At 40.1% G+C, this 15,806-nt stretch overlaps 1 protein-coding gene across 1 annotated transcript in view; it reads right to left on the bottom strand.

The window, feature by feature from the left end:
• Positions 1 to 10,639, bottom strand: part of FZD3 (frizzled class receptor 3) — a 52,746-nt gene extending 42,107 nt beyond the window's left edge. Inside the window, exon 1 of the mRNA XM_026066987.1 lies at positions 10,125 to 10,639. Coding sequence (XP_025922772.1) covers positions 10,125 to 10,373 — 249 coding nt within the window. The 5' untranslated portion in view covers positions 10,374 to 10,639. The remainder of the gene's footprint in view (positions 1 to 10,124) is intronic.
• Positions 10,640 to 15,806: the final 5,167 nt, after the last annotated feature.

The following is a 15,806-nucleotide window of genomic DNA, read 5'->3' as shown; positions in this document are numbered from 1 at the left end:
TATTTGCTATTATTCTCTTGTCTTGTCAGACTGTTGTGGCTTTCTTTTCCAATCAGAGTATCCTAAAATAGGAATCAACACCACAAACTACAGAAAACGAGGAAAAAAAACCACCACTTCCAAGTGACCAGCAAAAGAAAAAGTACTTCCTAGCCAAGTCAKAGAGCTTTGAAGAAGTCCATGGTTATCGACATCACTGCCAAYTTTTTGCGAGGAAAACAAGCTCTGGAAGAACAGCAAGCGGAAAGGACAGAAAACTAAAGACCCTTCAACCGATTACATCAGCTAACAAGTTTAAAATGTTGTTTCTAAATAATCTTAATATCAGAAGAATRTAAAGGGGAAAGAAAGGTCTTTCTAGTAATTTGGACTAAACAGAAGTGGTACTTAATATTGAAATAGCTACGCTGCGTTTTGCACATAGACACCCTGGACTCSAGCCCTATTAGAGCAGGCCTCTAGAGCAGACACTCCAGAAGTCTGCTCTAATAGGGATGGAGTCTGATGTGCGTACGTGCAAAACGCAATGTAGCTATTTCAATATTAATTTAGCACAACTACATCCTTGTCCAAGTTACAAATCCTGCTAGAGATAAGACTAAGTCTAGTCATCGTAACAAATAATAACCTGTACTACTACAGCACGCATTATAAAAAAACAAACATGGTTTTTGTCCCATAGCAGATGAATCTAAAAGAGAATCAGTTGGCTGATTTTGATTAAGCTAGAGGAAAAAAAAAACATATGAAAAGATAGGGATGAATGCCTGCATGCTTGTGGAAGGTAAGGGAGATAAACGGCAAGACCAGTATTCCCTTAGTGCTCTGGCAGAACGCTCTTTTGCTTCAGAACTAACACTTGCAGGTGAAAAGCTACAACAGACTACAAAGCACACTGGGTTGTCATTTGACTATCCAAAATAAATTCATGCGTGTTCCACCTTTCCTAATAATTCCTCCTTAAGCCTCTACCAGATGCTACCAAATTAGCCACAATGCAGAGCCATCTGCCTCCATGACCCTGAAAACAGGCCCACTGTGAATAGATGTTGATTAAGATGTAGACCATTCATTTTAAACTTAATCATTATGTAAAACTAATGTTTTTTATATGCTTACAATAAACTATTAAAGCTAAGTTTTGTTTCAACATTTCCAGTTGAATCATCATTCAGAATTATTCTTTTGTTTAAGGAAGTATGAACATGGTAACGGAGTTCATTTTCACCATGTAAGCAGCGGTCTGTTTAACAAAAAAATAAAAGAACTTTTCCTCACTTTTTGTCTCACTAATAGTCTGCATTTTGAAAATATTCATATGGCGCTYTGTTCTCATTAACAAACATAAAAGACTAGGAAACAGTATTTCTGAAATTACTCTCCTGAGGAAGCCTGTTAGCCAGGCAAAGGAAATTAAGGGTTTCTAACACCTGCTGTCTAGCTTTACTATTTGAGCACCAATGATCCACATGCGCAAGTTTTAACCTTGTGTTAAACAAAAGTGCTCTTTGGTACTCTATTCTTTCATGCTGTTCCGTACAGCATAGTACTATAATGCCTCTATCCAGTTGCCTGAAGTACAGTGATATGGCCTATGGAGGAAAGAAAAAAATAAAATAAAAATCAAAGACCCTTGTAATTGCTCAATCAAACAAATATCCATTTTACATTAAAATGCAAATTACAGTTCATGTTCCCTTTGATTGCTGTACTAGCATAGACCACATATTCAAGCAGGATCTAGGTTCACTAAGAGGCAGGAGACATTCCAGGTCCATTCGGTTTGCTGTTGCAGGTCTGGATCAACAAATGAACAAATACTGTCTTCTGTAAGTCAATATTTAACAGTCCGAGTGTCAGAATTACAATGCCCTCCCAAAGACTGCATGTAGCAACAGCCTAAAAGCCCATCTTTCGTCTAAACACTGAAGCATGCATCTTCTCTTGGTATTACTCTGTTTGGGTTAACTGCTTCAAAAGATTTTTAGCCAAAAAAAAGTATCTTTCCCTTTGTTCCTTAGTTAAGCCTCTAGTGCATAAAAAGCGGTACAGAAAATGCAAAATGGAAGTCCAGATTAAGTTAGCTATGGAATTTCTATTGTTCTCTTTCTTCTACATGTCCTAAAATGGAAACAAGATATGATTGCAAGGCTTCTCTGATTGTCCTGCTTCTGCACCAGGATTCATGGTAGCTACCAGGCAAGCAACTTTGAAGTTGGTGAGTATGCATATCCACGTGCTTTATCTGAACATAAATTATACAATTCATTCCTTCCTGTTGCTGCTCTTCCCGTTGGATGTTTCTAAATGCTTTAATATTCACCGGATGATTCAGATTATCTTGAATTTTGTTGTACTTCAGTGTGAAAAGGATAAGACTGATGGTCCTAATAYGAGATCGTTCAAGGACATGTTCAAGAACCAGCATCCTTGGAAGCCTCATTTTAAAAAATTGTCATATCGTAATAATTTTTGCATGACTTACTTGGGCCTATAACAACAGCTCTAATTCTTCCAAAACTGGTCTAATACACTCAGGACTTCTATCACCTTTGCACAACATTCATGCCCATTACAGGTCAAGTTTGAAGCCATAAGCTAATACATTTCAAACAGACAAACCTCAGGTTCTGTTAAAGAAACAATTTCTTGATACATTATCAGGATCACCTTTGGTCTGCCTGCATTCTGCAGAAGCATCTTTGCAGTTTTAGCTTTGAGATCAATATTGTGGTTTTGCAATTGAATAATCTACAGTCTTGACATGGACTAGGGACTTTTACCATAGAATTACTTTGGCTATGTCTAAGGTAAAAATTTAGAGTAGATAGGAGTAGGAAGGTATAAAGTTAATGAAAGAGTGGGCTTTAATCAGGTGGTGCACAGCTTGCTTTCCTAAGATCATSTACAGTTGCATTGTTCCGTAAGCATCATAATCTTACGCACTAAATAGCAGATTAATCCTTATTGCAAATTAGACTCGAAAATTATGATGCTTTACACAACACCAGCTGATTAAAGCTTACTTATGCATTAGCTTTATATGCTCATACTTCTACTATTTTTTGGTGTAGAATTGAAGAATATGAAAAGCCAAAGAAAATTGCTGAGATTTAGGAGCATACAGTGCACAGGAAAGGCAAAAAAAGATAGGGGAAAAAGGGGCAAAGATGAAATTAAAGGGGGAAGGAGATAATGATCTTCCTACATTCTTCCCATCTCAGTGGGAAACAGAGAAAGACGCCTCCCACTTGCATCTAAAATATCACTCAGAAATAGGAGAAGAGGAATGGGGCAGCACTAACTCACAGCTCCAAGGAAGGTGGGAATCACAGTCACATAAATCAAGACCAGTGAATTTTGCACACTTCTCTCTGGCCTTTAGGCAAATCGAGAATTGAGACAAAATACTCCCTGCTGACTCCAAGCCCTCACTATCTGAAATCCATGGTAATATATGCTTGATGGAAAAAAATGTTTGAGAAACACCATCAACATAAGCCACTTCACACGTGACCTACCCATAATGCAAACATGCATAAATCCCATCCCATAGGCTAAGATCAGGATTGGAACAAGAAAGCCATGTCTTCTATTGATGCCATTTTTAGTTATAAATTACTTTCTCATGCAGGTTCTTTTCCACTTAAAAAAGGACAAAAAATAAACTACTTCTAAGACTCCAAAAATCGCCATAGGGAGGAGAAGAGAAAAATATTGCCACAGATAAGAAACACTGCTATATAAACAAAAAATATAGTTGGCAAGGGTATACATGTCTTGTAGCAGGCACTCTGCTCTGCAGCAGGTTTTGTCTATGGCCTGTTTTCTGCAAAAATCAGTACACCAAGAATCCAGTAAGTCTAGGAGAGGATATGAAAAAATCAGGTGTCTTCACATCTATAGCTGTATATTTGGTGACAAAGTCCATGAAATATTCAGTAACTCTGCTTCTAAATATTTGAGACTCAGTGACTGGATGGTTTCTTTATATTAATCCAATGATTCCCAGCTGGTGAACCCTGCCAYGCTGACGGACCAGTTGCACATAAGTCAAAGTTATTACTCTCCCCTTTCAGCGGGCTCTCTCACACTGCAGAGAAGAAATCAACTGTGGATAACATTATTTCTCTATTTCCCTCTCTGCGCCTCCCACCTACACACGCTAACCAGCCCAGCCATGGTGCATCCCTAAATCTATCCTGCTGCTGCTCTTGCTTTCTTGATATGCAAAGTGGAAGTGGAAGTTGTGAGAGACTGCAAAATAATAGCACGTTATCTCCCCTGTCCAGATGGTGACTGTACCGTCTCATCTCTGGAGCCTTTGACCTCCAGTATAATCCCCAAAGACAAAGCTTCTGGATTCACCCAGAGGGACCCATTTAGTCCTCAACTRTGTCTGCTTCCAGTCCTTTAAAGACTCTTTGATCCCTAGTATCATCTGTGAGATCCCATAAAGATCAGGGTAAGGAGAAGGAAGAGGTGGCAGCACATTTAACTGCAAAAACGTTGGCAACCATCATATTAAACCCCTTCTTTTCATCAGTGACAAATGTTTTAATAATATGCTCTCAAGCTCCAGCAGACTACTGCTAGTTACTTACTCTCTGATAAAAATATTTGTCTACAAAAACTGTATTAAGGCAGCTAAAAACCACTGCTTTCTAGTCTTACATGTAAGCAAATCCTTCAAGGTCAAAGAAATATTAAATTCATGAGAAGGGGAGTGAAGATGAATCTTCACATTGTAGCGATGATCATCCATGAGAGTGGTAATCAAGGCCAGATTACTCAGGGGAACAAGGGCCATTAACTTCTCCATTGTCACCACCTAGTTCAGCACATGATCTATGTTACGCAAAGGACATGTGGCAGCATCACARCGCAACATCTTCTCAACAACATTATTATCACAAACATATCTAGAAAAAAGTTTTAACAGCAGCGCTTACACGGACCATGCTAGATAGCTATTGTAACAAAATGACCTGTTTACAGATTATAGAAAATTTTCAAAATACATTATAATATGTCTAACATGACAGCATAAAGCATATAAAAGCAAGGACTCTGAAGAGTCAGAAAATGCACGAGTCTCATAATTACCGCTGCCGCAGTTTCCGGCCGTGCAGTACTGCCAGGCAGGACAGCTCCCAGCACCGGGCTCGCCTGCTTGGACAGCTCAGCCTGGCCGGCTGCGCTGGGCAAGGAGAGCTCCGACAAGTATTTGCCCTTGATCTCCTACCTTGATACTCTAGAGCGACTGGTGTGTTAGTTAACACATAACATTAACACATAGTATTCCTTTTAGAAAGGAACAGATATTGTAACAGCTCTCATCTTGGTCTCAACTACAGCCAAGCAGATGTTATCAGAGGTTGTACTAGTGCAACTGGTGTTTGTTGGCAATCAAAAGGAATAATTCCCTTAAGAGATACTTGGGGACAAAAAAATGTTCCAGGCCCCTGCAGGCGCAAATCCCTCCGTCCAGTCTTTTCAGATTAAAGCAGGCCTAACTGATGTAGCACAGCAGCAAGCTTAAGGCATTATCTTTCCTAGGAGTAAATAAAGGCAGAGGTTCCAACTATAGTATGGACCAGTATACACCAAGAGGGACTAATGGTGTAATAGTCTATTTTCCTTTGTTTAATCAAGGTGGTTAATACCAATATTGCTGGAACTAAACAAGAAAACATTGATAAAGTGAATGACTAACCTTTGTTTTAATTTTGAAGGAACCATATTAGAATAAAGACTCAAAAAGGCAACTAACTGATATTTCTTGAAGTCTCAAAACATCAATAAGTGAGAAGTTTTCAACAGTTCCTTCAATGAAACAATCCATGGTATGGAAAGAGAAATATGTTTTATTTATTGAAGGCAAGACAGCAGCTGTAATAGTTCTCTTTTACTTCAAGCTTATTCTTTATTGTAATAGAAGCTCTTACAAAATCTTTTTTATATAAAACAACTCAGAAAACAGTGAAAACCAGCACCTTTAATACTAACATACTAACATTTCAATTCATTGTATTGAACTCCAGTATCAGACTTCCTCCCCCCCCGTTTATATGCCAATCTTGACTAGTCACTAGAATAGCAAGTGTGGCTCAGAGTGTACACCCACAATCAAAGCAAAGCAATCTAGAATACAAGAAATATGAATTTTTATTATGAACTGCTGTTGAAAAGTGCCACTGAAAACTTAATTACACAATACACAAGATTAAATCACACTGACTTTGCTGCCATATCCCTTTGTGCTTGTAGAAAATTAGGGAGGGCTTAGACATGAGTGATATTTACCCAGAAATATCACAATGCAGGTTTTGGTTGACTTCATTCAGTTCACAGATTGAGTGCTCCATCCATTTTACCGGAACTTGAAATAATGTCTAAAATGCTAAATACTAAACCTTCTTGCTACATAGATATGAATGAGGGAATCTAGGTTAATACAACGTGTTAGAATATATTCATACAAACTTGTAGTTTTAAATTCTTTTTTCCTGTGCAAATCCCTAGAAATTCTGGCACGGAGGTGCAGGCCCCTGCACAGTGAATTTAAACTTATTGATAATAGCCTTGTATTTCTTAATCAGTTTTCATGAAGCATTCAGAAGTAGCCTAKAGCACATCCCCAGACTGAAACCACTGGCCTATACACTAAATTGGCAGTAGGGGATATTACATACATCCCCACAACACTAATGGCAGCATAACACCAGGACKCCCATGCTATGTTTAAGAATTACTTTGGCATCGAGCTACCATATAAGTAGGAGCAGCACGATGCTTCAYGCAAGCTAGCTTATGCCAGTAAGTTGAGCTTTATCACAGAGTATAGAGAAGTAACATTCCCTTCTCAACTTTTTCTCTCTCCTTAGCAGAAAGCTAGATAAGAACAATTATAACAATCATTCTGGTTCAGACGGAGGGTCTATATAACCTACCACTCTGCTTCCAGCAGTGGCCATAAACAGACTATTAGGGAAAGTGAAAGTGATATTTTGACAGTTCTCTGAAATATTTGGCTTAACACGCAACAAAAGCCAGAAAAGACAATGTAATGTTGGCCATTACCAAGAAGTTATTGACAACAAAAAGCATCATTTTGTTTAAATCCTTAGCACGACCACATCTGGAGTATTGTGTGCCATTCTCATCTCTGCACCTCAGCAAGGACAGAGAGCTGGAAACAGTACAGAGAAGGATAGCTAAAATGATTATTGAATGAAGCAGCTGAATTGCAAGAAGAAAGCCCAAACAGCTGGGACTTTTCAAATTGAAGAGGAAAAGCCTGGGGGATAAAACTAAGGTTTCCAAAATCACAAATGCAGCAGAGGAAGTAAATGCAGAACAATACTGCACAACACTAAAACAAAAGGGTATTCAGTGAAACTAGCAGGAGACTGGTTTAAAACAGGTTAGAGAATAAGTACTTCTTTACACAGTGGCCAGTGAACTTCTGGAGTTTGTTTTCACTAAAGGGTTAGGTAGGTAGTATTGTATTCAAAAAATAATTTAGACAAATTCATCAAAAATAGGCCTATAAAAATCATAGTAAAGGGAACAGACAGGGATATACCCTCTAACATCCAYAATCCAGAAACTGTGGATACTGGGGAAGCACAAGAGAAGCAGGCCATAGTCAGTGGCGAGACTTGCATCATTTCCCTAAAGGGTACCTCTGATTGCCATTAGCAGATACAAAACACCGGGCAAAATGGACCATTAGTCCAGCTCAGCAAGGCATTTCTTACATTCCCTAAAATGCTTTCCCATCCTTTGACAATTTCCAGGTTAGAGGATGAGTCTGAAGTGTTTTTTTCTACCTAAACAATCTCATTGGCACTSTCTTCCAAGTTCTTGCTTGGTATCCTCCAGCTTTTTGCATCTACAATATTTTCTAAGAGTTCCACAGCTCTACTGCTAGCAATGTGAAGAACCACCTCCTCCCCTCTGTTTTGACTTGGCTTTGACCAGCTTCGTTTGACAGACCCTAGATCCTGTGGTGTAAGAGAGAGGTGAACAGTCAACTCTTATTCACCTCARGATGTCACTTACAATTTGTTTACACCTCAGGTTTTTTGTTATTGTTGTTTAAGTAGGCTGCAGAATCTTAACATTCCTCACATGGGAGCTGTTCCATAAACCACTGATCATTCTTCCTGTTCTTCTCTGGAGCTCTTTCCATTCAAATACACTTTTATTTGAGATAGATCAGAACTTCACACAGTACTCAAGCTATTTGTGAACCACATTATATAGCAACACAATAATGTCTGGTCTTTATTCCTTTATTATTTTCCTAATTATTCCAAACGTCTGATTTGTATTTTTGCTTTCTTACTGCTCTGTTGAGCTTTCGGCTGATATTTCAACAGAACAAAACATCGCAAGTCCAAGAAAATATGCTGGCCATTACCACTGATATGAAGAATATTATTTCCTCCCCCCATATTTTTAAATGTATAAAACYCCCACATATTTACCACTTTGAATTCCCTCCACTCTTTCATGGCGCAATGTATGAAAATGTAATCTCAAGAGGATCTTTATAATTCTTCATTCTGGTTTGGCTTTAAGGTATTCACAATAGTATTAACAGACTTTCTCACCTTACTGCTAACTCTTCTGGATCATTTATGCGTATACTGAACCACACRGATCCCTAAGGCATTCCACTGTTAATTTCCACTGTAAGAGGTGACCATCTACTTCTATCATATACTTTCAACCTTAGCGATTATCTATTCTTGCTATGACTTTCCTTCCTTATCTATGTACAGGGTGCAGATTTTATAAAACATTTTCTGGTAAGTCAAGTAGACTCTATGAGCTGGACCACTGTTATCCATGTTTGTTGAATCCCTCAGAGAATTGCAAGAGATTTGTAACGCAGGACTTCCCTTTGCATAAGCCACACTCACTTTTCCCAAGTAACATTTATCCAAGCAGTTTTTCAGTCAAGAGTTTCTATTTTCTATTTACAGTAAAAAGCTTGTCAAGTCTGGTACACATCTGCTCCATGGAAAGACTATATGAAGCCTTGGCTTTAGACTATTTAACAAGAATAACTAAATTAAGGTTCTGTCCTGTCAGGAAGGATATTCCAAAGTGAAGACGCATGATCACCTTTTCTGTTCTCAGTGTGCAGCTTAGCCTATCTACCAGCTAAGATTCCCGAGCACTACAGAAATACAAGTAAACTTAATTTGCACAAATCTCTTATGGAAACGTTTGTACAGTCTGACAGTGACACTTGCCTAATATTCTGTATTTCTGTCAATTTTAGTTATATCACAGAGTACTAAATAAGGAAACTCYTTAGGCATTAGGATAGGTAACAACAGACTAAAGGGAACTTAAAAGTCCTATATAAACTAGACTACAGGGAAAAAGAGACTTCTAAGTATGTGGATGAAATCCCATCATGAACGTTCTCTAAAGAAAGCTTAAACAACTATCAGTGAAAATGATTTTTTTAAAAAGGAGAAAGTGATTACRTGTAAACCCAAGGAAGGCTTTTGGGGATAATGGTAACTAGTAAGGTACCATTATAACAAGAAAAGCACAAGTATACAAGCTTGCCCGCCTGGATATAGAAAAAAAACAGGTTAACTAAACTGTTTGCAAGACAGTAGACTTACTCGTAGCTGAAAAAAGTTGTACTAGTAAATTAGCAATTTCCATTATTTTCATGGTATCTCTTATTATTATTTATTCACACCAGATTTTTGTGGAGTAAGAAAAGGCCAAACACTACATAACCACTGAAGAACATACTATTCGAAACTACAAATTTTCTATTGATTGTTCAGTATGCAATTTTTCTGGCTTTTAGTTAACTGACAGACCACTCAAAATACACATTTTTGATCTGTCTAAATATTTAAAGTAACAGACTAACATACAAACACATCCAAAGTATTTCACATTCAGTTATACCAAATTAGGCAAATTCTGCAGTCATAGAATATTTTAGTATATATTACATCTTAAGTGGTATTTTTTTATATATTTAAATTATATAAACATCTTTCAGATTTCTGTTACAAATTATTTGTCAGTTAAAGGTCTAAAATATATATACTGGTGAAAGAGAGTAGATTGAGTCTTACCTCCATTGCTAATGCAGCTGTTTGCTGGTCATAATGATTCAGAAGATTAGGCATAAAGGTGGTATTGTAAGGCAGATCCTGGCACATCCGCAAGATGATGGGCTCACAAGAAAATAAACTGTGCCCTCTTGTGTGCCCCACCAAAACATCCAAAAGCCAAAGGTAACAGAACATCCAGCTAGCAGCCATCCTTCCACACGAATGGGGCCAGTTACTGAGACCAGTCAGAAAACTCTTTAAACTCCTCATGTACCTTCAGATTTCACTTTAATGCCAATATTTTCAGTCCTTGTTTAAGGCTCTTCAAAACTTGAATGCTCTTTGTATACAACACTGTTTGCTCAGTCCAGATGATGTGTTTGAGACAGAGGTGTGAGACATCTTGCTTTTTCTTTTCACATTATTGTATAGCATGTATTAGGTTAAGATATTAAAATGTTTATCCACATTCCCACACAACTGACCCCATCCTGACTGAACAGCAGCCGAGTTAAGTTCTTCTTTTGTTAGATGGCCTGCAACAAAAAATGGAATACAATAAAGAGTCCTGTAATGTATTAAAGTATTTCATTCTAAGTAGTCTGTCAGACRAATTGCTTGAAATTATCAAGTGTAAGAGACAAGTGCAAGATTAGAAGGTCTCTTGCTAAGTCTTAATTCTGGTTTCAGATTTTTTCTCGTGAGAAAAAAAAAAAAGGTGGTATGCTGTAAAATTTATCTAAAATGGATGGGGAAAAAGCAGAATGTATTTACTCTGAAGTAAACATTTTTAGAAAAACCCACACTTTAAATTTAACCAAGTGAGGATCACAGTCGTTGACCACATTTAAACCAAACTATTTACGACTCAACACCTCCACAGGCACATTCACAGTGATAGTATCTTTAGTTGCATGGTCACATAACTTCTGCTGAATAATTATAAAACAAAAACAAAACAGTCACCACCACCAATACACAAGTCACGACTTGCAGTTTTGAAGACTACTGTTTTGCCTAGGAAGTCGCATCCACAGTTTGGCTAGCTGTCCTGAAACACAGCTACTTTACTTGCACACAAATCCCAGGCATAGGCTGGCCTCAAAATGTTAAATACAACAAGGAGTTATCCCCTATTCAGAACAACTTTACTGAATCGCACCAACAAGAGAGCTGCTCAGATCAGTTACTGTTCCTGATTTATAGGGACTGGATCAACTTCTGATCAGGAATGTACAAATGGGCGAGTCCACTCTTTTACACTGAGGCCCCGGGGCTACTCCAGCGCAGTTTGCCATGCCTCACTGAGCACCTTGTACTGTCCCCCATGCARCCTAGAAGATATTGGCCCCCCCATAGCACTTTCTCATTTCTTTGCTATCTGCAGTATCGYGCACTCTAGATACCATCGTAACAGCTGAGGATAAGCCAAGGAGACAGCAAATTTCGATCATCCCTTTCTCCACACACTGTAAGATGGAAACTGCGAAGGTGGCTATTTATGGTTGTTCTGCCAGTTCCATAATACCTATAGAGCCAATTTAAACAGCARTCATTCCCCAGGGCTGGATCTGCACTTTCTCAGCATTAAGGGGCTGGAGGTAGAACAAGTAGAACRGGGACTCAGCATATTGCACCAGTCTACTAGAAAAACAAACTCTGGAATYGGAGGCTAAAGTGGCAAAAAAGCAGCCGGTGCTGTAAGAGTACAAAGAAGCCCTTTTCTTGTAACAGCTTTGTCTTACAGCAATGAACCTGCAAAATTCAGCCAACTGCTTTAAAAAAGAAAATAATGGCTTGCATTAAAAGGTAACAGATTCGGAAATTCTGTTTGAACCAGAAAACCCCAAGTACTCCACCAATATTCCCAAGAGGAAGCAATGACAAATTTGAACAGATTTCCAGTCTTGAGTAATTGTTTTCCTTAGATATTCAGGAAGAGAAATAAATTCTGCAAGTCAGGGAAGGAAGAAGTTATTCTCCTCTCTCCCTAATGCAAACTTAGTGAGACATACAAAAGAGTTGACCGTCAGACTTCTGGAGAAGTCATATCAGCTGAACAAAAAAGTTACAYATGCACACTTTTGTTTACACAGGCCCATCTTATGGTCAGGAAAAATTAGATACCACRCATCTCTAATACGATGTGTGGCAATGATTTTGACTGTTACTGTTCAAGACCGGCTGTCAAAAACAAACATTAAAACAGGAAGAAGACTAAGATGCTAAACATAATGATGGTAATTTACGTTCATTGACATGTTGCTTCCAGGCTGCTTACTCCCTCATAGCTATCGACAGGCAATCAGCACTCAAGTACATAAAGAAAAGAACACAAATAGTAAAACTGTCCCAAACCTAGGAAAAGTATAACATTACAAAGAAAGMAGAAAATAGAACTTTCTAAACCTCAAGYTAGGCAGTAGAATCAAACAACACAGCTCAAATCAAAGTGTCTAGCTTATATACTGAAGCAAGCAAATATTGATGGGAAGAGCAGTCAACACATTGAAATGAAAAGATCAAAATCAGCCACAATATTTAAGATCTGTTACAGCTAACCATGTCTGATTTTTATCTAATTTCAAGTTCATATGGCCTTGAAAAGCTATGCCCTTCTGACTGAAGGAAATCATTCCTCAAACTTGATCTTCAACAGTTTGGTGCATCTTTAAAAAAGACACAAGCTGTTCCACCTTCCAMGCAGCATTATTTAACCCTGAAGGTTTCTGCAGATTCTTACCTCCTGATCAGAGCACTACAAATTACAGACAGAACCAATTCCTGCTCAGTTTTGTTCAAGCTACCCAACCCCCTTTGAATCTGGCACTTTGATTTTAATCATGGCTCCCCAAATTCACCAAAAGAAGCTTCACTTCAAGTATTTTTTTTAACACTTTGGCCACCAACTCAAAAAGACTATTCAATAGTTTAAGTGAAGTGAACTTCCAGTRTAGATTAGCAATTGCCTCTTCAGCACAGATTCGTGGTCCTTACAACTCAGATGCCACTCTAGCAGTGATTAGTTAGATGATGCTTCATAAGGGAAGTTCAGAAGCAACRTAAGATGAACTGTACCCACGGTAGGTTTGGTGTTAAACTTCGCACAGCAAATGTTGGGCAAATCCAGGTCAGAATCTAGAGCCTGGTCACTTCTTGGGAAAAATTCCAAGTACACTTCATAAAGCATCATATTAATGGCATTCAAAGTACAGAGACTCCAAACAAATCCATGAGTCCTCCGACTTTCCCACACCTCAGAATGAAAACACACACACACACACCCAGACTCAGTAAACCATGACAAGCTAACTGTGTAAAAAGCAGGAAAAAAAGCAGTCCTCACAACACTTTCCTATTTTACACTCAAGATCTTATTACTATATAGTATCATAAAAGGAAATTAAGAAAATATTTACTAGAGCCAGAAAAGAATGTCAAATTATAAAGTCCAGTCACCCAGYGCCCTTTCATGGAGAAAAAAAATCTAGGTAAAATTAAGAAAAAATAAAAAAGACCRTATTGTTGCAAAAGCCAAAGGAGGCTGAAGTTTTGCATTCTAAAAGTCTGGCTACAAACTAGTGTCAAATATAGATGACCTATTATTTTGTGTAGACAAATGAGTGCTGTAATATGCAATTTTTAGTYTCAAGATAGTTTTTTACCATAGATCCAGTTTTGTATGCTCTTTGTTAAGCCTCCACATATGAATTTTTGTGGTTATTTCTWTATGTATATAAAAACAAAACAAAACACATTTGATGACACTGGGGATAAAAGAAGAGGAGGGGATACCAACCCATCTACCCCAAGGCACTGCTAAAAAAGAGCTGTGGGCAAAAAGGGTAGGAAACAACTAGTTGATTAGTGTGGTTATGGATTTATACATTATTTATATTCGTACAAGCCCAATCCCTACTTTAAAGACTAAATTAATACATGCATCGGAGACCATTATAAAGAGTGAAAATCATAAAGTGAAAGGGTTGACTCCCACAAGCACATTTTTTTTAATCAAATAAACTTYAAACTTACTAAGAGGGCAGAAGGAGGAGCAATGAAAAAATAAAAAAATCACCTGACTTCAGAAAGAAACTGTGCAGGCGGATATATTATATTCATGATTACCTGTCCCAGAGAAACGAGGTGACACAACAACCTAGATCCCTCCTGTAAAACCAGGGGCACAAGGGGAGGACGTCACCTTGGTCATTCCCCACCCAATTCTGATCACGGAGAGAGAAGAGGAACTCACTGCACAGCATACAAGCACAGACAGTATTTCCACAACCCATCCTCAYCCACATAAAGGGGGAAAAGGGGAATAATCTCCTAACTCCCTTCCGATTAGTCAGTGGGAAAGAAACTCCAGCGCTGTACTCCCTCGTTCCACTTCCGTTACACATTAAGGGAGAACCACACTCCATATCCTCTATTCAATTAGGAGAGGATGGAGGAAGGACATTTCCCCATTCTTCCATACGTTCACACTCCTCCTCACCGAAGGCAGAATGAAGTCAGGCGCACAGTATCTCCCCTTCTCCTCTCTCTGCTCCCAGTGACACAATAGTCTCTGCTCCATTCTCAGCAGGGAGGATGGGAAGGCAGAAACCTTTTCAGGCTAGCTTCTCCATGTATGTGGAGGGAAGGGAAAGAGGACTTGTCTCACACTCATGTCGGATCCCTATCCTATTGGAAACAGCAGGGGTAGAAGAGGGAAAAAGTCTAGCTCACATACGCCTACTCTTGCATTGCTACTGCTCTGCAAAGGAGGACAAGACAAGCATCATCTTATTACAAAGGGCAGGGGAGAAAACAGGAGCTGGACAGATCTAGCATCTCTCCATTTGAGTTCATATTGCATCGCAAGCTAGAGGAACTGGAGGGGGAGCTAGCTAGCATCCCTGACATTGGAAGGGGAGGTAGGGTGCAGACTGCACTAGCATCCCCTTTCCCCTCGGATCCTCACTGCGTTTTGAAGGGAAAAGGAGGGACCRCGTGCACGGGATCCTCTTGGATCTCTGCCGCATTGCAAAGGGAAAAGGAGGGTACRTGTGCCTAAGACTAGCACCCCTTGCGCCTGGGTCCCCACGGCATTGCACAGGGGAGGGGAGAGTGCATGTGCACAGCGCTAGCAGCCCCCCGGGTCCCTGCTGCACCGTGAAGGTAAAAGGGGGGGGGGTAGCATGGGACTAGCATCCCTTTCCTCCTGGGTCACTGCTGCTGCATTGGAAAAAAAGAGGTAAGTGCGTGGGACTTGCAACCTCCTGGGTCTTTTGCAGAAGGAAAGGGGGGGGGGGCTGGCATCCCCTTCCCCTCGGGTCCCCAGGGGGCTGCTGGRGCAAAGAGGGGCAGCGCACGGCGCCAGCACCCCCCTTCCTTTGGGCCCCCGCCGCACTGCAAGGAGCAAAGGGGGGGGGGATGGGACTAACCCCCTCCCCCGAGGGCCGGCGCGCTGCGGCGGGAAAGGCGGGGGAGGGACGGGGAGATAGGGGACCAGCGCCCCCGGCCCCCGCGTCGCACAGCGGAGCGCAGGACCAGCATCCCCCGTCCCCCGGACGCCGGCACACGGCCCTCCGCGCCGCTCGCCCCCGCGCCCACAGGCCGCCCCGGCACCGCCGCCCGGTGTCTCTGCCCTCGGCGAGCGACGGGGCCCCCCCGGGGGGGGGGGGAAGGAGAAACGGCCATCCCTGAGGGAAAGCC

The sequence above is a fragment of the Apteryx rowi genome, unplaced genomic scaffold (genome assembly GCF_003343035.1).
Source record: "Apteryx rowi isolate R43461 unplaced genomic scaffold, aptRow1 scaffold_251, whole genome shotgun sequence".
NCBI lineage: Eukaryota > Metazoa > Chordata > Aves > Apterygiformes > Apterygidae > Apteryx > Apteryx rowi.
This window is presented reverse-complemented; position numbering and strand designations above follow the sequence as displayed.